The sequence below is a fragment of the Carex rostrata genome, chromosome 11 (assembly GCF_964058835.1).
Source record: "Carex rostrata chromosome 11, lpCarRost1.2, whole genome shotgun sequence".
Classification (NCBI taxonomy): domain Eukaryota; kingdom Viridiplantae; phylum Streptophyta; class Magnoliopsida; order Poales; family Cyperaceae; genus Carex; species Carex rostrata.
Window position 1 is genome coordinate 7772067 of NC_135928.1, and position 22175 is coordinate 7794241.

Consider the following 22175-nt stretch of genomic DNA (forward strand, 5'->3'; position numbering starts at 1 on the left):
AATCTAAAAATATGAATGTTTTTTATCCGATTTTCTCTTTCAAATGAGATATATGAAGAATAACTTTCGAGTTATATTTGTGTCGTAATTTTTTTTACCACTTTAAATCTTTGTGATTTTCAGTTTTTTTTTTATTTTGCTTCAAAATAATTTAAACCTATGTTTACAAGCATATAAACCTCATTAATAACACTTTAAATCTCTAGAATAAAACATATAAACCTCATTAATAACACTTTAAATCTCTAGAATAAAACATATAAACCTCATGTACAAAGAATTTGTCACACCCCGCGGCCACGGGTCGCGACAATACCCTGCCGTAAGCATACAATACCATGTATACTTACAAGGCAATTAATAATTCAATCAGGCAATCAAGACAATAAATAATATAAAACGAGTTTATAAATATAAATCAAAGTACACAGTCTGCTCAGAGTATAATACATCAAAAGTATCTCCCCCTGGTACTAACCGTAAGGCCTAACCTAGATTTAAACAACAAAATATGTCTAGGGTCATAGAAGGGTAGACTACCAAAGGCCTACTACTCGCGTGCCTCCCCGAATTCATTCGCACCAGAACCTGTAAAATAACCCGAAGGGTGGGGGTGAGAATACATTCTCAGTGCGAATTTGTCACAGTTAACGAAATTTCCAAGATGAATTTCCAAGATGAATTTCAAAACACAACACATGTTGGCTTAACTTGACTTATTAGGGCTTGTAGCGACTACAGATGTTCAATCGAGCTGGACCCTTTATCTGACCATCATCTGTAGGGTTACTGACACCTACAGACGTCCCACCGAACTAGACCCTTTATCTGACACTCATCTGCAATTGCTTGGTTTAACAGTTTATTAAGGTCTGGTTCAAGTCACATAAAAAAATTCACTCTGAAATCATTCCAAGTTTCGTAATATTCAATTGACCATCCAAATGCATTAACTCGTTGGTTAATGTCCCCGAGCCACAGATGTTACACACTAGTCACCTACGATTTCAATTCACACATCATAACATAATCACCCTCCCTCGTCCCAACCGGTACTGGGAAACATTGAGGGTCGTTCACCTAATGAGCCAGAAGGATCCTGGGAATCAAAGTCAGTTATACAGTTCGACTTTGCAAATTCGTCGGATCCAAGTCAGCTATACATCTCAACTTCGTAAATCCACTCACATACATAGTCCATGGTGACTTTCCATCAAAATCAGATCATAATAGATCGACACAAATGACAACCATACAAGCATGCAAATCATTTCATTCACCATAATTCGAGTTTAATTTGATTGGGCTATGCAAATGATTTATGCAATTCAATGATGCAACAAACAGACATTCAACATGACAAACGAATAACTAATTTAATTTCTAAAAATAAAATATCAAACAAGTCCAAGAATCCCGCACCTGATTACGACGAGCGTACCGCTTAATTAAGGATCGGGCGTCTCGAATTGCCCCGCGAAGTCTTGCCCGACCGAGCCTACACCTATATTACACGTATACTAGGTTTAACCTTGGTTCATGATCGAGGTGTTTACTCGAGTTGTATTAAGACTTACACTTTCCTTAATCCTTACCGTATACCTTGGTACCGATCCTTCTTATACCTCTTTCTCACTTAAAAATCTCACATTTGCGTCTAGGTCCTCTAAATCATATATACAGTTCAATTTGGTAACAATCTAGGTACCGGTTCTCTATTTTGGTTCCCGCAACAATTCAATTTACCAAGTAGTTAACCCTAATTTGGTCAAAACCTCAAATTAGCCGTTAAACATTCTAGCAATGCAAGATCAAGAGGTAACCCTACCGATTACAAGTCTAATCGGTTGGATTAAACTAATAAATTCAAGATTATGCCCAATTTCTATTTTGGCACGAAAACCCTAAAAATCGAAATCCCAAATCTAAAGGAAATCAGGAAAAAGATTGACAAATAAACAGCAAGAAGTGTAGAGGAACTAGTCCACGAGCAATTTGAACACAAATCTCGGGTTTAAAAATGAAAACCTGAGAAATCGAGAAAATTCGAGGTTTCGAGGTTTCGAGAGAGAGAATGAGAGAAAAGAATATCGAATAGAAGGGCTAGACGAGATCCACGTCCAATTTCTCGTTCCTACCTTCAATTTCCTGAGCTTTCGTGCAATATGGAGCTCTCTCTTTCTCTTTGGGCGGAACACACAAGGAAGGGGGCGTAGTGGGGAAGAGAGAAAGGAAAAGAGAAATTTGGGTTTTGTTAAAAAGACACCCTGAGTGCGAACGCACTCAATTTCAGTGCGGGTCAGCCACCCACACTCAGCACTTGGCAAAATTTCAGCAGCTTGGAAAACACATAAAAGAATACCCCAGTGCGGACGCACTCAGTACAGTGTGGACGCACTCAGTACTTAGTCAAATTTTTAATGAAAATGGTACTGAACAAGGAAAAGTCTGAGCCTAATGCGTCTGCATTGAATTTCAGTGCGGGTCAAGACACCCGCACTCAGGACTTAGTCAGAATTGGAGAAAAGAGAAATTGGAGTCAGTGCGGATCACCCATCCGCACTCACCACCAGTGCGGACGCACTGAGAAGAAATTCAAAAGACAATCTAAGGAAAACAGAGGCCAGTGCAGGTCAGCCACCCGCATTCACCACCAGTGCGGAAGCACTGAGCCTATAAAGTGTCGAAATTTCAACGCGGTTTCGATTTACACTTGACTTACTTATTTAGAGAAACATTAATTAAGGTTTAACTTCTATTTGGTTAGCACAATTTTTTATTCTTCCTTTTAAATCATTTGAATCTTTTTATTGTAAAGATTTCGTAATGTAACATAATTAAAACCTCAACAATAACATTTCAAAGCACATAAACCTCAACAATAACATTTCAAAGCATATAAACCTCAACAATAACACTGCATTTACAAAGCTTATTTACAAAGCATATAAACCTCATGTACAAAGAATTAAAACCTCAACAACAACATTTCAAAGTATATAAACAATAACACTGCATTTATAAAGCATATAAACCTCATGTACAAAGCCTTGAAAATTTTAATGGTTGTAGACTGAGATTTAAAAAGTTGAAAATTTAAAGTGCTTATGAGTTTACTTTAAAATTACTCAAAAGTATTTCTACATAAATCTTATTTGAAAGATAAAATCGAAGATAAAATGTTCGTATTTTTAGATTCATAAAATTTATCATGGATCATCGGAAAAATAAATTATAATAATTAGAGAAAAAATAAAAAAAGAGTGGGTGAAAGGAATCTTTCCGTTTTTGACTTGAAGACAAAAGTAGTTAGGAGTTAAAACAATACAGATTTAGAATTTTAATGCTTTCAGACAGAGGTTTACATGCTTACGAGAAGCATTGTAAAATTTTATAAACATAGTTTTAAATGTTTTGATATTAGCGCTGGAAAGGAAGTTAGACAACATTGGAAGTTTTTTCTGTTAAACTACTTGGGGGACGCGCTCGGGTATGATGACTCGGCGTACCAGAACATTTCTCTTTAAATAAAATAATTTATTTTATAAATATAAGTTTTAAAAAAATAAAATCCTATGATTTATGAAAAGATATGAGAGAGAATCAGTAGTTTTTAAAGAAAATATCTACTAAAGGATAAAATTGTCTATATGATAAAATATTTAAATAATATTGTGTTATTAATAAAAAATAAGTAGTGTTAATATAATCACCCTAACTTTTCGGGAACAAAAACTATCACATGAACATGAACAGTGCATTATTTCAAATGATTAATCGAAGACTTTATTGCATTAACAGTTCCAATACCAACTTTACCTAGAAACATGTCCCTGCAAAAAAAAAAAAAAAAAAAATAGTAAGATTTTTTTTTATGAAAAGCATAAACTTAGTTTAATTAAAACATAATAAAACTAATTTAAAGTACCTTTCTCCCATAAAGTCGTGCCTAAATCAAGCACTGAATAAGCTTTGTACATGGTTCACACTTTCATAATTAAGCAAGATTCCATATTATTATGTCATCAATAAATTAATGTATCGTAAAAACTCTTAAGATATATTTTTCTCTTTCCTTTTTCCTGTAAAATACTTCAAGTTTTGGCCAATATATCATGAAAAGAAATATAAAGCTGCTCTGTCCATATATTAGAAATGGTCTGTTTGAAAATATAACTCCCTTTCTATTGCATGCATGGGAAGATACCGCTGAGTATACTAGAAAGAATCTGTAGAACTCTGTTAGCAGTTAGAAAGAACAAAGCAGTTATAGCTTTCATCATAGCATCATCACATTTTGTTGATTTTCTGCTTTTCGAAAACTGCTCTTCTTTATCAGAAATAAATTATCAGTCACAAACCAATAGCAGTCCGTCTTTTTTTATTATAATGCTTTCCTAAGTTAGATCATGTTGTAAGTTTGTAATCAGGAAAAAAGGGGCCGCAGCTGACTAGGCTCTGCATGTGTACCGCTGGATATTCCTTTGCTTAGGACACCAAAAATCAAAGTAGCAATATTAATGAAATCTTGTATATATAAAGTTGGTGGATTTACACATCACATTGATTTGTTAATGCATCATCCCTGACCATGAACCTAACAGGCCCCACTACCACATGGGTTTCCAAATAAAGCACCTAGATTCGCTGCTGAGAACTTGGTCGTCTCTCTGACATAACACTTGACAAACTTTTCTGACCCATCTTCCTAATTTAAATTGGATTACACCAATCAATCGTGTGATTGAACAATAAAGACGAGAACTGCAGTTATTAGAGAATTTTGGATGTGGAAAAGGTCTGGGCCCCTTCACTTGTCTGCTATGTTCTTATTGGATCAGATTTTTTTTTTATCTGTAAGTTGGTGATAAGTGATAGCAGTGCTTTGTTTGTTTGATAAGGAATTTAATCAACTTTTTGCGCAGGCCATTTCGGTAAAGATGCCTTGGTCTAGTTACTTGGAGCAAGGAGACTAAGAAAAAGAGCTAGCTAGGAATCCAAATGAAAAAGGAAAGGAAAGAAAAGAGGGAGCTTCAATATGAAGCAACCAAATGCATATATATATATATATATATATATAGCAATTAATAGATATCTTGGTTAGTTCTTCTAAAGTTGACGTACATGCATGTGTATAACAGCCGCTCCCATTTCTTTTCGTTTCAACTAAACAAACAGTAACATTGTCATATTAAATTGGGATTAGTCGTTTAAAATAAAAATAGAAGCAAACAAAATCTGTTAACTAACCAGAACAGATGTTTTTAATGATATGTAGTACTGTTTTGATGATTACAATTTCTGGTTCCTGGGCTTTGTAGACTATTAAAAATTTCAGAATTCTGTACACGACTATATTCAAAAATAAATCCGTGGCCTTAATTTTTAAGCATTTCCCTCCAAGAAGTTATCCCTTAGAGGGTTGCTAACTGTCAGGTCGCCTATTGAATTCATGTATCATGTCCCAGTGTGTCTAGACCTTTAAAATGTGAATCCGGCACAAATTCAAAGTACGTGATTCACATATGTAAGGAATTTTATAAGATTAACTCGTAACCTGCTAGAAAGAATCGTAGAACTCCGTTAGCAGTTAGAACAACAAAACAGTTATTAGGGTTAATCATTGTGGTATCACATTTTGTTGATAATCTGCTTTTCAAAAAAGTGTTCTTCTTATCAGAAATAAATTATCAGTAAGAAACCAGTAGCTGGCCATCATTTCTAATAATGATGCTTTCTCAAGTCATAGCCATGTTGTAAATTTGTAACCGGGCAAAAAAGGAGCAGGAGGTGACTAGACTCTGCATGTAGACCGCTGGATATACCTTTCTCTAGGACACCAAAAATGGAAGTAGCAAGATTAATGAAATCTTGTATAAACTAAAGTTGGTGGATTTACACATCACTTTGATTTGTTCATGCATCAGCCATGACCATGAGCCTAACAGGCCCCACTGGCACATGGGGTTTCAATTTCAAATAAAGCACCAAGTTCCTCTGCCCCGAACTTGGTCATCTCTGGACATTATACTTGACAAACCTTTCAGACAAATCTTCATAATTTAATTGGATTACTCCTATCAATCGTGTGATTGAACAATAAAGACGAGAATTGCAGTTATTAGAGAAAATTGGGTTGTTGGAAAAGGTCTGGGGCCCACAACTTGTCTGCTATGCTCTTATTGGATCAGGTCTTTTATCTATAAATCAGTGCTAAGTGATAACAGCACTTTGTTTGTGTGATAAGGAATATTAATCAACTCTTTGCTCAGGTCATTTCGGTAAAGATGCCTTGGTCTAGTCAGTTGAAGCAAGGAGACTACGAAAAAGAGCTTGCTAGCTAGGGATCTAAATGAAAAAAGAAAGGAAAGGAAATAGATAGCTTCAATTTGAAGCAACCAAGTACATTATATATATAGTGAGGCAACTGAAATTTTGGTTGGTTCTTCTAAGGTTGACATGTGTACAACAGCCGTTCCCTGTTCTTTTTGTTTCAACTTAATCCAATAGGAGAAACAGTAAGAGTGCCGTACTAAGGTTGAAATGTGAAAAATAGAAGCAAAAAAAAAACGTTAACTAACCATAACGGATGTATTTAATGATATATTATAATGTTTAATGATTACAATTTCTGGTTCCTGGGCTGTCAGAATTCTACAGGACTATAATCAAAAAGAAAATCTGGGATCTTTTTAGGCATTTCAGCCAAAAGTATCCATTTGAGGGCTGATAAATGATAACTGTCATTACGTTAATTTCACCCCGGGTAACCTATCAAATTCAATTTACCACGTTGCCATGTGTCTTGGCCTCCAAATTTGAATCCTGCATAAATTCAAAGTATGTGGTACACATAACGAAGGAATTTTTTTAAGATTTAGACGAATTTGAATCCTACTAGTATCGGTGGACATGTTGGAATGAAGTAGCTCCAGATAAAAGAAATAATTATTTTATCAAAAATCCCAGCTAGCTTTGAATTCCAATGACGCTCTGCTGACTGTAATGGCACTACAATTTATGGTTGAACTTTCATGTCCTTCACCTCATTTTCTACCTCATCTATAAAAGGACCCATAGAGATCATTTCGAGCATCTAACCAAATACTATCTCTAAAAAGAGTGAGAAATCTCAAAGAGAACAAAGAGGGAAACAAAGTAGTTTGCACATTTCCAGTTAACCATGAAAAATTTCTGCCATTGCCACGTTATTGGGATTATTGGTTCTTCTAAGACATATGTAGAAGAGGAGTTGCCGAGTGTATCGTATTCAGATTGTGAACCTGTTAGTTCAATCAAAGGAGCCAAAGATTTAAGCTTTAGTTGGATGAAGAAATTCAGAAAAGGATCAGATGATTTCTCTAATGGAAAAGGTAATTCTGGTTCAATTTTCCCCTCATCAAAATTTCTCACTCTGATATGAATGTAGAAATTATATGGTTTAAATTATTGTAAATTAAATCTTTGTGAATTTGTTCATGCAGTGGTATTGAGCACTCGGAATGTATCGGAAAGCATGAAGAAGATGTTGAATCTAAGCAAACGAATATTTCAAGCGGGCAGCAGTGAAAATTTTCTCAGAAAATCTTTCGCACTTAACAAGGAAGAGAGATTATTAGAGGCCTGTCCCTGTTCTCTCTTTACCACAGCTGGTTCTATACAAGGAAGATTTTTCATTACATCTGAAAGGATGGCATTTCATAGCATCAAATCCTTGAAACTGAGTACTACTAAAGGAGGAGTTGCCAAAGTTCCATACAAGGTGTTGATTCCGCTGGGAAAGGTTAAGAAAATAACACCGAGTGAGAATCTGATCAAGCCTGAAGAGAAGTACATGCAAATAGTTACCATAGATGACTTTGAATTTTGGTTCACAGGGTTTGTTAATTACCAGAGATCTTTTGAGTCTCTACATCTAGCTATATCTGAGCATCAATAACATTGAACCTTTTTTATTTATTTTTAGGGGAAGCTGATATCCTCTCATGAAAACTTTTTAATGTATATGAGAATCTCTTGAGGATTAAAAAAAAAAAAAAAAATCAGATTGTTCTGCTTTTTAAATAATTTTACATAATATACTTAATATTGTGATCATTTATTGATGATTTGATTTTAATAATTGCCTACTTTAAAATTTCCCAATTTAATCAAGTTCGGAGATCATAAAATTTAATATCCTCTTTGTTCATTAGAATCCGATGCCAGATAAATGAAACAAATAAATTATTATATCAAATAAATGCAAATATTAAATTAATCGATTTGATATTATAGTGCATAACTTCGATCTAATTCCTATACATCCAAATATAAAACACTGAACAAACTTATATATGTTACAATGAATGAATCAAAAAATAATTTTGAATTAATGATGATATCTCCTGGTTGAAACTATATAATAAAATATTTAGCAATTGAGCTAATATCATCACAAAACCTCGTCGTATAAAAATACTGAATTACTTTCTTGTAATTTGAAATTACAATTTCAATTTTATAATATAACATAGATGAACAAGTACATGAATTTAGAATCATCTAGTTTATTATTCAGTTTTCTATTCTCCTATACCACTGATTGTAATTTAATTATAAATAATAATTTAATGCAATTTCTGAATAATAATAATTTTATTAATATAATTACTAAATTTAGATATGAAAATCATAATAATAAATTATACAAATACTATCCGAATTAGGGAATACGCTTAAAATTAATTGTTGGGGTAAGTTTTCAGAAAATTTGTGTAGTTAGATAAATTAATGTTACTCAAATTTAAAGTAAATTGTCAATAAAATTTTTGGAACTAAGTAAAATAAATTCATATATACAATGTTTCTAAATTTTCAATAATATAATTAAATATTTCAATGCTTTTTTTTTAATCCGAGGATGCGATGAAAACAAATAATGATAACAATAGACTATTTGCTAATTTTATAAATCTGACTTTTTAGGAAAAAAAAAAAGCCATTCAATAATATATGGGAGATAAATAGATTTCAAACAAAATAACTTATTTTGTAAACATATTATTTAAGAAAAAAAACCTATGATCTACCATAAGATATGAAACAGATTCATCTTTTAAAGAAAATACTTAATAAAAGATAAAATTGTCTATATAGTAAATATCTAAATAATGTTATGTTCTTCAAAAAATATAAGTAGTGTTAATATCATCACCCTAACTTTTCGGGAAAAAAAAAACTATCACATGAACAGTGAATTTTTTCAAATGAGTAATCGAAGACTTATTGCATTAACAGTTCCAATAACCAATTAACTTGAAAAAAAAAAAAAAACAACAACAACGAAATAGTAAGAATTTTTTTATGAAAAGCATAAACTTAGTTTAATTAAAACATAATGAAACTAATTTAAAGTACCTTTCTCCCTAAAGTTGTGTCTAAATAAGGCACTGAATAAGCTTTGTACATGGTTCACACTTTCATAAGCAAGATTCCATATTAGTGATATTATTATGTCATCAATAAATTATCGTAAAAATTCTTAAGATATTTTTTTCTCTTTTCTTTTTCCTGTAAAATACTTCAAGTTTTGACCAATATATCATAAAAAAAAAAAATAGAGCTGCTCTGTCCATATATTAGAAATGGTCTGATTAAAAATATAACACCCTTTCTATGGCATGTGAAGATACCGCTGAGTCTACTAGAAAGAATCTGTAGAACTCTGTTAGCAGTTAGAAAGAACAAAGCAGTTATAGCTTTCATCATGGCATCACATTTTGTTGATTATCTGCTTTTCAAAAAGTGCTCTTCTTATCAGAAATAAATTATCAGTCAGAAACCAATAGCAGTCCGTCTTTTTTTATTATAATGCTTTCCTAAGTTAGATCATGTTGTAAATTTGTAATCAGGAAAAAAAGGGGCCGCAGCTGACTAGGCTCTGCATGTGTACCGCTGGATATTCCTTTGTCTAAGACACCAAAAAGGAAAGTAGAAAGATTAATGAAATCTTGTATATATAAAGTTGGTGGATTTACACATCACTTTGATTTGTTAATGCATCATCCCTGACCATGAACCTAACAGGCCCCACTGCCACATGGGGTTCCAAATAAAGCACCTAGATCCTCTGCCACAAACTTGGTCGTCTCTGTGACATAACACTTAACAAACTTTTCTGACAATCTTCCTAATTTAAATTAGAATACACCAATCGATCCTGTGATTGAACAATAAAGACGAGAACTGCAGTTATTAGAGAGTTTTGGATGTGGAAAAGGTCTGGGCCCCTTCACTTCTCTGTTATGCTGTTATTATTGGATCAGATTTTTTTTTTTTTTTTATCTGTAAGTTGGTGATAAGTTATAGCAGTGATTTGTTTGTTTGATAAGGAATTTAATCAACTTTTTGCGCAAGCCATTTCGGTAAAGATGACTTAATCTAGTTACTTGGAGCAAGGAGACTAAGAAAAAGAGCTAGCTAGGAATCTAAATGAAAAAAGAAGGAAAGAAAAGAGGGAGCTTCAATATGAAGCAACCAAATGCATATATATAGCAATGATTTGATATTTTGGTTGGATCATCTAGGTTGACATAAATCTGTATAACAGCCACTCCCATTTCTTTTCGTTTCAACTTAGTCCACTAGGACAAATAGTAACAGTGTCATATTAAGATTGTGATTAGTCGTTCAAATTAAAAATAGAAGCCAAGCAAAATAGTTAACTAACCAGAACAGATGTTTTTGATGACATTGACAGTTTTACTAGTATGAGATTAGATAACACAGAACTCCCATGAATCACCCTTCCCTCCCAAGTTTTATTTAATCAAATAATATTTTGTTACACTAGTGGAGAACTTGGAATTAGTGTCGGCTGTTTATGGGTATTAGTGTCGGACATTAGGCGACACTAATCGGGCTGATACTAATACTTTGTAAATAGCCGACACTAAAAGTAAGGCATTAGTGTCGGCTATTTATTAAATGGCCGACACTAATACTTATTAGTGTCGGCTTTTTAATAAATAGCCGACACTAATGTTTTTTTTTTTTTAAAAATAAATTTCAAAAATTCACTATAAATCATAGAAAATTCTAAAAATGAAAATTTGTATTCTAGAATGCTCATATATTTTTACTGAACTATATATAAAACAAAGATATCAAATAATTCATCATAATTTACAAATAACACTCACTAAATAAAATATCATCCAAATTGCTCATTTATTGTTATCATACAAATCCTAAAACAGAAAATACATAAAAGATACATAAAAGACCATTTATTGTTATCATACAAACCCTAAAACAGAAAATACATACATAAAAGATACATAAAAGACCCTAAAAACTCTAAAATTATAAAGACTATACCAAAAGTCCATGAAGGAAGACTCGGATCGCGAATCTGAGCCCGTAGAATGGTGAAACAAATCATAGATTGTTTCTGATCCGGTTTTGGGCTGTGGAGTTCCTGTCAAAATTTCAGCCCGATCCAACGGACGGATCAAAAGTTACGCCCCTTTTCGTGAAGCATGCGCAGAAGAAGCGGCTGAGAAGATCAGATCGGAGAGAAGCGCTTTTCGTGAAGCATGCGCAGAAGAAGCGGCTGAGAAGATCAGATCGGAGAGAAGCGTGAAGCGAAGTGAATGTTTAAACCCTAGGCATGCGTTTGAAAGAGGTGCGCGGGACTTAAAATGAAATTTTTTTAGCTTTAGTGTCGGCTGTTTATAAATAGGCGACACTAATAACTGAGAATTAGTGTCGACTGTTTATAAAAAGGCGACACTAATACATTAGTGTCGGCTGTTTATAAATAGCCGACACTAATTGTTAAGTATTAGTGTCGGTTGTTTATAAATAGCCGACACTAATACATTAGTGTCGGCTATTTATAAACTGTATTAGTGTTGGCTATTTATAAACAACCGACACTAATTCTCAGTTATTAGTATCGCCTACATCTAAATAGCCGACACTAATGTATTAGTGTTGCCTTTTTATAAACAGCCGATACTAAAGTATTAGTGTCGGTTTTTTAAGGCGACACTAATTGTATGTTCTCCACTAATATATAATCCTGTGATTGATTCCATTCCTTCTTTTCTCTATATCAAATCAATTTGTTCCCCTTCCTAGTTTTATTCAGATCCCATAGGATTATTTCACAGATATGTAGTACTGTTTTGATGATTACAATTTCTGGTTCCCGGGCCTTGTTGGAAAAGGTCTAGGCCGCACAACTTATCTGCTATCAGGTCTTTTATCTGTAAATTGGTGATAAGTGATAACAGTGCTTTGTTTGTGTGATAAGGAATATTAATCAACTCTTTGATCAGGCCATTTCGGTAAAGATGCCTTGGTCTAGTCATTTGAAGCAAGGAGACTACGAAAAAGAGCTTGCTAGCTAGGGATCAAAATGAAAAAAGAAAGGAAAGGAAATAGATAGCTTCAATTTTGGTTGGTTCTTCTAAGGTTGACATGTGTACAACAACCGTTCCCTTTTCTTTTTGTTTCAACTTAATCCAATAGGAGAAACAGTAAGAGTCCCGTACTAAGGTTGAAATGTGAAAAAATAGAAGCAAAGAAAAAACGTTAACTAACCAGAATAGATGTATTTAATGATATATAATAATGTTTACTGATTACAATTTCTGGTTCCTGGGCTTTCAGAATTCTACAGGACTATAATCAAAAAGAAAATCTGGGATCTTTTTAGGCATTTCAGCCAAAAGTATCTATTTGAGGGTTGATAAATGATAACTGTCATTAGGTTAATTTCACCCCAGGTCGCCTATCAAATTCAATTTACCATGTTGCCATGTGTCTTGGCCTCCAAATTTGAATCCTGCAGAAATTCAAAGTACGTGGTTCACATAACTAAGGAATTTTTATAAGATTTACACGAACTTGAATCCTACTAGTATCGGTGGACATGTTGGAATGAAATAGCTCCAGATAAAAGAAATAATTATTTTATCAAAAATTCCAGCTAGCTTTGAATTCCAATGACGCTCTGCTAGCTGACTGTAATGGCACTACAATTTATGGTTGAACTTTCATGTCCTTCACCTCATTTTCTACCTCATCTATAAAAGGACCCATAGATATCATTTCGAGCATCTAACCAAATACTATCTCTAACAAGAGTGAGAAAGCTCAAAGAGGACAAAGGGAAACAAAGTAGTTTGCACATTTCCATTTAACCATGAAGAATTTCTGCCATTGCCACGTTATTGGGATTCTTGGTTCTTCTAAGACATATGTAGAAGAGGAGTTGCCTAGTGTATCGTATCAGATTGTCAACATGTTAGTTCAATCGAAGGAGCCAAGGATTTTAGCTTTAGTTGGATGAAGAAATTCAGAAAAGGATCAGATGATTTCTCTAATGGAAAAGGTAATTCTAGTTCAATTTTCCCCTCATCAATATGTAGAAGATTATATGGTTCAAATTATTGTCAATTAAATCTTTGTGGATTTGTTTGTGTAGTGGTATTGAGCACTCGGAATGTATCGGAAAGCATGAAGAGGATGTTGTGTCTAAGCAAACAAATATTTCAAGCGGGCAGCGTTGAAAAGTTTATCAGAAAATCTTTCGCACTTAACAAGGAAGAGAGATTATTAGAGGCCTATCGTTGTTCTCTCTTTACCACAGCTGGTTCTATACAAGGAAGATTTTTCGTTACTTCTGAAAGGATGGAATTTCAGAGCATCAAATCCTTGAAACTGAGTACTACTCAAGGAGGAGTTGCCAAAGTACTACTGAGTACAAGGTGTCGATCCCTCTGGGAAAGGTTAAGAAAATAACACCGAGTGAGAATCTGATCAAGCCTGAAGAGAAGTACATGCAAATAGTTACCATAGATGACTTGAATTTTGGTTCACAGGGTTTGTTAATTACCAAAGATCTTTTGAGTCTCTACATCTAGCTATATCTGATCATCAATAAGATTGAACCTTTTTTTATTTATTTTTAGAAGGGGCTGATATCCTCTCATGAAATTTTTTTTTTTTATGTACATGTGAATCTCTTCAGGATAATAAAAAAAAAAAAAAAATCAGATTGTTCTGCTTTTTAAATAATTTTACCTTTGACTGCATGGGCCACCTTATGAATATCCATGGGGGGGGAGTTGAGGCGCGAAATTATAACTTGTAAAATATAGAGGACAAAATAATTCAAATATTCAATACAAGGGTCATTGCTCTTGCGCAATTTCAATCAACAATTATACCTAATTGTACAGAGAAGTCCCAGGAAAATAAATAAATAATATGATATTTCTAGCTTAACAATTTTGCAACTGAAATAGCAAGAAACTTATCATGAATAGTATTAACTTAATTTTATTTAATCTTAGTGAAATTATATATGTATTTGACTGGATTAATAGATGTAATAATCTTTATCAATTTGACAGTGTGATTTAGCACACATCCCTATAATTTAAATGCAATCTAAATTAAATTACTCATATTAGTTGACCATATACTTATCAAATGAAATAATTAAAAAAAATAAACAAGAAAAGGGTAATATTTCTAGATTCAATTCCTAAGTAGTCTGCTTATGTCATTTCTTGAACAAAAATACTGGACAGACTGGCCATTGAGGATCATTGTACTTGTCTGACATTGAAAATCCCAGTTGGATCCATACATGCATGTAGTTGTTCGATTGGTAAACATGAAAACTCTACTTCTGTAATGCTGACAAATATTTGTTAAAATTAGCAGCAGAGCTTAACTTAGTTGAACTCATACATTAGGAAATACATCGCTACCTTTTTCCTTGATAATTTTTTAAAGGGTGTATGAATTTCCTAGTAATGTTTAATTGAGTGTCATATATCAGATTTCATTTCTTTTTTCCTTTTTGAGGAATATTCTAATTAGAGTTCTAGTTACGTGGTAAAAAGAAGAACAAATTTGAGGACCTCAGATCAAACCCACTACCAATGTTAGCAGTTATAGAGAGAACCAATGATGTAAGCTATCGATCATCGTGATATTGAATTTTTTTTTGTTGACTATCTGTTTATAAAGCAATATAATTCCATTATCCAGAAAAAATGTACTAATACAATGTGCTCTTGTTGATTTATTTCCTTGAAAACCAAAGGTGGCTAAGACTTTCAATGTATATGCTTTCCCAAGTCATAGCCATGTTGTAGATTTGTAATCAGGCAAAAAAAGGGCCTAGCTGACAAGGCTCTGCATGTGTATTGCTGGATATTCCTTTGTCTAGGACACCAAAAATGAAAGTAGCAAGATTAATGAAATCTTGTGGAAAGTAGGTGGATTTACACATCACTTTGTATTGTTAATGCATCAACCATGACCATAAGCCTAGCTAACATACCCCACTGCCACATGGGGTTCCAAATAATGCACCTAAATCCTCTGCCCCGAACTTGGTCGTCTCTGTGACATGACTAATCTTCATATAATTTAATTGGATTACTCCTACCAATCATGTGATTAGACGATAAAGATGACAGAATTGCTGTTATTAGAGAATTTTGGATGTTAATTGGTAATGGTCTGGGGCCCTTCAGTTGTCTACTATATTATCCTATTGGATCAGATTCTTAATCTGTAAGTTGGTGATAAGTGATAACAGTGGTTTGTTTCTTTGATAAGGAATATTAATCAACTTTTCGTTTAGGCCATTTCGGTTGGTCTAGTCATTTATAGAAAGGAGACTAAGAAAAAAGAGATAGCCACGAATCTAAAAGAAAAAGAAAGGTAAGAAAAGAGAGCTTCAATTTGAAGCAACCAAGTACATTATATATAGCGAGGCAATTGATATTTTTGTTGGTTCTTCTAAGGTTGACATGTGTACAACAGCCGTTCATTAATTCTTTTCGTTTCAACTTAATCCAATAGGAGTAAATGTAACTGCTAACTAACCAGAACAGATATACTTTATGATTTATAGTAATTAATGTTTGATGATCCAAAATTTTGATTCCCGGGCTTTGTTGACTATAAAATTTTTAGAATTCTGCAAGACTATATTCAAAATGAAAATCCAGTAGCTTTTTTAGGTATTTAACCTCCAACAAGCTATCAAATAGAGAATTGATAACTGTGTCATCATGTTAATTTCACCCTGCGTATGCCTATCAAATTCAATGTACCATGTTCCCATGTGTCTTCGCCTGTAAGTGTGGACCCTAGACAAATTCAAAATGCTCGGTTAACATATGCTAGGAACTTTTACAAGATTTACACGTATCATATTAGAATCAGTGGGCAAGTTACAAAGAAATTACTCCAAGTAAAAGAAATTAAAGCTTCCAACCTTCAAAATAAAAAGTAAAAGAAATCATTATTCAATCAAAATTCTCTTGTAGCTTTGAATTCCATTGACTCTATGCTGACTGTAATGGTACTCATTAGTCATTATCCATATTGAATTTTAAATGCCCTCACCCTATTTTTTTATTTTTACATCATCTATAAAAGGACCCATAGAGAGAGCATTTCGAGCATTAAACCAAATACCATCTCTAACGAGAGTGAGAAAGCTCAAAGAGGACAAAGGGGAGAGGAAAGTAGTTTGCACATTTCCATTGACTATGAAGAACTTGTGCCAGTACCACATAATCGGGATCTTTGGTTCTTCTAAGACTTATGTAGAAGAGGAATTGCCTAGCGTATCGTATTATGATTGTGAGCCTGGTAGTTCAATCAAAGGATCCCAGGATTCAAGCTTTAGTTGGACAAAGAAATTCAGAAAAGAATCAGATGATTCCTCTCATGGAAAAGGTAATTCAAGTTCATTTTTACCCTCATCAAAATTTCTCAGTATGATCTGAATGTAGAAAAAATATATGCTTCAAATTTTTGTATATTAAATATTTCTCCATTTGTTTAATTTTGCAGTGGCATTGAGCACTAGAAATGTTTCGGAAAGCAAGAAGAAGATGTTGAACCTACGCAAACAAATATTTCAAGCGGGCAGAGTTGAAAATTTTCTTAGAAAATCCTTCACTCTTAATAAGAATGAGAGATTATTAGAGGCCTATGAATGTTCTCTCTTTACTACAGCGGGTCCTATACAAGGAAGACTTTTCATTACTTCTGAAAGGATGGCATTTCATAGCAACAAATCCTTGAAACTGAATACTTCTAAAGGAGAAGTTGCCAAAGTTCCATACAAGGTGTCGATTCCACTGGGAAAGGTCAAGAAAACAACACCGAGCGAGAATCTAAACAAGCCTGAAGAGAAGTATATGCAAATAGTTACCATAGATGACTTCGAATTTTGGTTCACGGGTTTTGTTAATTACCAGAGATCTTTTGAGTCACTACATGTAGCTATATCTGAGCAACAATAACAGCGAACCTTTAATTATTTTATTTTTGAGAAGAGGCAGACATATTTTCATGAAAATTTGTGTTTTGGAATGATTTCACCTTTGACATCTCAATAAAATGGAATACCTTGGGAAATAGCCATGTTTTTTGGTAAATAAAATGGAAGAAAACTAGAGCTTGTAAAATTTATCATAAAATAATTCAAGTATTCAATCCAAGGGTCATTGCTCTTGCAGCTTCAATCATGAAAAAAATATATATATATGATATTTCCAGTTTATCAATATTATAATTGACATAACAAGAAAACTTCTCATGAAAAAAAATAGTTTAATTTTATTTTAACTGAATGAATCTGCATATATATGTATGTGACTGGATTAGTATATGTAATCTGGATCAATTTGACTGTGTGATTTAGCATATGTTACTATAGTTGAATGTAATCTGGATTAGATTACTAGTATAATTAGTTGAGCATATCCCCTTATCAAATGAAAATAATTATAAAAAGAAAATAAAAATAGTAATATTTTCAGATTGAGTTCTTCAGTGGTCGATCTCCTAATGTTTTTTCTTGAACAAAAAATACTGAACAGCATTGAGGATCATTGTACTAGGCTGTAAGGTTTCACGCCCGACAGTGAAAATCCCAGTCAGGTCCATACAATAAATACATGTAAATGATAGATCGGTAAACCTGAAAAGTGTACTTTTGTAAGGTTGACAAATCATTGTAACATATTAGCTGCAGAGCTTGATTTCGCTACCTTAATTTCCTCGATAATTATTTGAGGGGCATATGAATTTCCTGGTAATGTTTAATTGAGCGTCATATGTCAGATTTCATTTTCTCCTTTTTGAGAAAAATTTTAATGAGATTTCTAATTAATCGGAAAAAGAATATAATCAGGGAACTGCGCTGTCGGTATTCTTAATACAATATCCTTTTTGTTGTAAGGTTCAAGCTAGATATATGGATTGAAATTTGAGACAAGTTATCCTATCCACAATATCTTTGGAAAATGGTCTAAATAACTCAAAAGACCCTGTAAATGCAGTTAGCAGTTAGAGAGAGAAACAACGATCGATGTAAGCTCTCGATCATCATGATATTGATTTTGTGTTGACTATCTGTTTATAGAGCAATATTGTAATTGTGTCATGCAGGAAAAACAAAGGAAGCTCAGAATTATAATGTATTATGCTTTCCCAAGTCATAGCCATGTTGTAAATTTATAATTAATCAGGCAAAAAGGAATGCCTGACTAGGCGCTGCATGTGCACCGATGGAGATCCAGTTTTCAAATGGGCAGAAAGAACATAGCAAGATTAATGAAATCTTGTGGAAAGTAGGTGGATTTACACATCAGTTTGGTCTATTGATGCATCAGCCACGAACCTAACAGACCTCATTGACACATAAGATTCCACATAAAAAGCACATTTTGTGAACTATTGATCGTCTATTTGTGACCTTCCTTGACAATTTTGGATTAATCCAATCTAACGTGAAATGTCAGAAAAAAGGGGCCTGGGCCCCTTTAACTTTCTATTATGCTCTCGTCGGATCAATTCTTTTGATGATTACTTCTAAGTTCTAATCCTGATGAGATGTTGATGACTGTACAGAAGCATTTTGTTAGTTTTGTCTTAGAATAATCAACTTTTTGCTCAGATATAAAAGAAGGAAAAAGAAAAAGAGGTTCGATTGAGAAATATTATCCACCGCCAAGCGATCGGTATTGCGGGAATATTTCTGCGGTACTACATCCAATATTTCGAGCCGAGTCAAAAAAAAAAAAAAAAAAAAAATCGGATAGAATATAAAATATTTGTTTTAAGATTCGTGCAAAATTTAAATTAATCCCTATAAGGTACATTACTCAAAAGTGTTTGATTCGCATCAAAATATCTTACATACTTGATCCGCACGAATCATTAAATTGTCAACACAAATCTTGTTGCATATCGGACAGCTCTAGCTAGCTTGACATCAGACTGTCCACAGACAGACCCACATGGTGCCAGGGGGTCAACCCCCTCTCCCTCTGAATTTTGAATTTTAGTGGTGATCTATCAGTTCCGATCGATTTTGCCCTCTCCCCTCCGAAATTTTTTTTGTCCCCCTTTTTGAATGTTTGATTTGTAATTCAGGTTAAATTTAGTGTTAAAATCAAAATAAATGTCTTTAATTATGATTAGTAATTAGAATTAATTTTAAGTTAGAGCATGGAAAATGTCAGATAAATTATTTTTTTTATTGAGTATCTAATTAATTAATGAGTTAAATCTGATTAACTATTTAAATCCGATTCGATATTTTTTTGTTCCTTCACGCCGAAAATCTTGAATCCGCCCCTGAGACTGTCCCCCATTCCCTTTCTGAAAGAACGTGCTATTTTAAATTATTGAGCATCATAAATTTAGTACGGTTACATTTACATACCGTTTGAAGTAAATGTATTGATGTATTTCGGCATGTACCAAAATCACATTTCATAAAAATAAAATTTCAATAATTATTCTCGTAACATAGCTGAACAGTCATTTTTGCATATTACTACAATCATTTCTTACAATTTATAACTTCAATAAATTGATCTGTGAGATCTAATAGACTAATACCCATCAAAATTTCATTCCGTACAAATGAAATCCAACCGAACAGAACATATTAGAGGGGTGGCAACGAGCTGGCTCATCTGAGTCAAGAGCGAGTTGACTTTAGAGATTTGAACTGAAATCTCAATTTGAAATCATCACGAGCTGGACCGAACTAGTTCGCGAACTGGCAATCTGGCTCGCTGAGTCTGGCTGGACCTTGTTTCAAAAAGAAAATAAGTTCTACAAACTTTTTGAACTGAATTGAATCGAGCTGAACCGAATTGGACAATATAAAATGCTCAAAAATTCGTAAAAATTCACAAATTGATGCCTAGTCGAACTAGCTCGTAAGCTAGCGAGCAAGCTAAGCCCCAACTTAAACTCGTTAATTCTAAATCAAGATAGTGGTGAGTTGGCTCGTTAACAGCTCAATCTAATAACGAACGAATTGTTAGCTAGCGAGTTAGATGCGAGTCACGATCGAGCCACGAGCTCCGTGCTTTTTTTGCCACCGTGGAACATATATATGAAAAAATATCTGCATCTCCGAATAATTTAGGAGCCTGATTTGTGGATCCCAAACATGAAGTGATGTTGGGTTATCCGTAATTAATGAATCTTTTTGGGTCCAATTATTCTGAAGTACCTTTAACGGGCCGGATTCGTGATCCACCGCATCACAATATCCATTTTTTTACGACTTCGGATTCTTTTTTTCTTTTGAAAATCTTGACCGTGGCCGTCAAAGTTCTGATCGATTGATAAGAGTTCGGATTTCTTAAAATAATTTCAATTTTAAGTTTGGATTCAAACCATCCGATTTGAATCGGCATAACTATTAAAGGAAACTGTGAATTTGCAATTTCAGTCAAATTGGACTGAATTCTAATGGCCAGGATTCAAACTCAAAATTTAAGTTACTTAATTTAGAGGTCTGGACCAACATTCAAGTATACCACGAAATGATATTCTCTGCGGAGTTTTTCCGTGATTTTCTGTGCGGAGCTTTTAATCTGGTCCATTCGTTTTGGATCGGACGGACCGGATTAAAAGTTCCGCAAATTTTGAGAAATTTTTTTTTTAATTCGGGCAAGATCTGATCTGGTCCGTCCGATTCGAAACGAACGGATCAGATTAAAAGCTCCGCACAGAAAAACTCCGCAGAGGATACGCTTCCAATATACCACGGACCATTCAGCAGAATTCGGATCACCGCAGGTACCTGACTCAAGCAACCGGTTTTACGTATAGTTCAAAAATTGAATTCATTAATCTGTTTAATTTTTTTTTTTTCGTATTACAAGATTATGTCAAGTTCTCATTAAACATTGTTTAATTAGAACGATTCTTCTATGGATGATGAAGATGGGGCAGATTTTTCTTTTGAAGATAATACAATAAAAAGAGTGATAATGATCTTGTCCTATGAAACCCTCCTCTTAAATTCTAAAAATTTTAAATATACTCTCGTCTAAAAAAAAAGATAAACAAAAAAATCATTGAATCCTAAATTTTGAAAGTTAGCATGTCCGCCATTTGAGTTTGCGCACACCAAAGAGGTGTCCTCACTCTGAAGTTGCTGACAACAAAAAATCTCAAAATTCTCAATTTCAGTCGTTAAATGAATATATTTGTTTATTAATTTTCAAACATAGAAAGAATGACTTATAATTTGAATATGTTAAAAGGAGCATTAAACAAAATAGATACGGTATCTTATAATTTAGATACACTATAAGCATTAAGAAACTTTTTTCAAACATGATTTTTCTTGACTATAAAAAAAGTTAAATTATTTCTTGATACGTTATTGAAAAAAATTAAAAAAATATTTTACATCTGAATTATTGATCCCAGTTAAAGAAATCACTTTTGAATATATAAAAGAAACATTATAGTCATATTAGTATAAAATACAATGTAGCTCGGATCTTAAATTTAGTTAATAATTTAAAAAGAAAATCAATCAAATTAGAATCTGAACCAAATAGTACAATTAATTTGTTTCAATCATATTAGTATAAAATTACAGATCCGAAAAAGCTAATTTCTAAAAGTTTTGAACTAACCTTCATATTTCTTTAAAAAAAATTAAAATTTTCTAATTTTATAAATTTGTCATTTATTAAAATTCTGTCTCCGCCTTGTTAACCTACGCAAACAATGTCAAGCGGCACTGCGGCAGAACTTGTATTGTTTCCAAACAGATTGGGCCGAAATTACAAGATGCCCATTGACTTGAGCTACCACCCGTT

General features: G+C 33.3%; 1 protein-coding gene across 1 annotated transcript; it reads left to right on the top strand.

Moving 5' to 3' along the window:
* Window positions 1–16458: 16458 nt before the first annotated feature.
* On the top strand, window positions 16459–17364 carry LOC144561706 (GEM-like protein 4). The gene is made up of 2 exons (XM_078310771.1): window positions 16459–16761; window positions 16879–17364. Exons 1-2 carry the CDS (start codon window positions 16572–16574, stop codon window positions 17331–17333), a joined length of 645 nt encoding a protein of 214 aa, XP_078166897.1. The 5' UTR covers window positions 16459–16571; the 3' UTR covers window positions 17334–17364.
* The last annotated feature ends 4811 nt before the right edge of the window (window positions 17365–22175 follow it).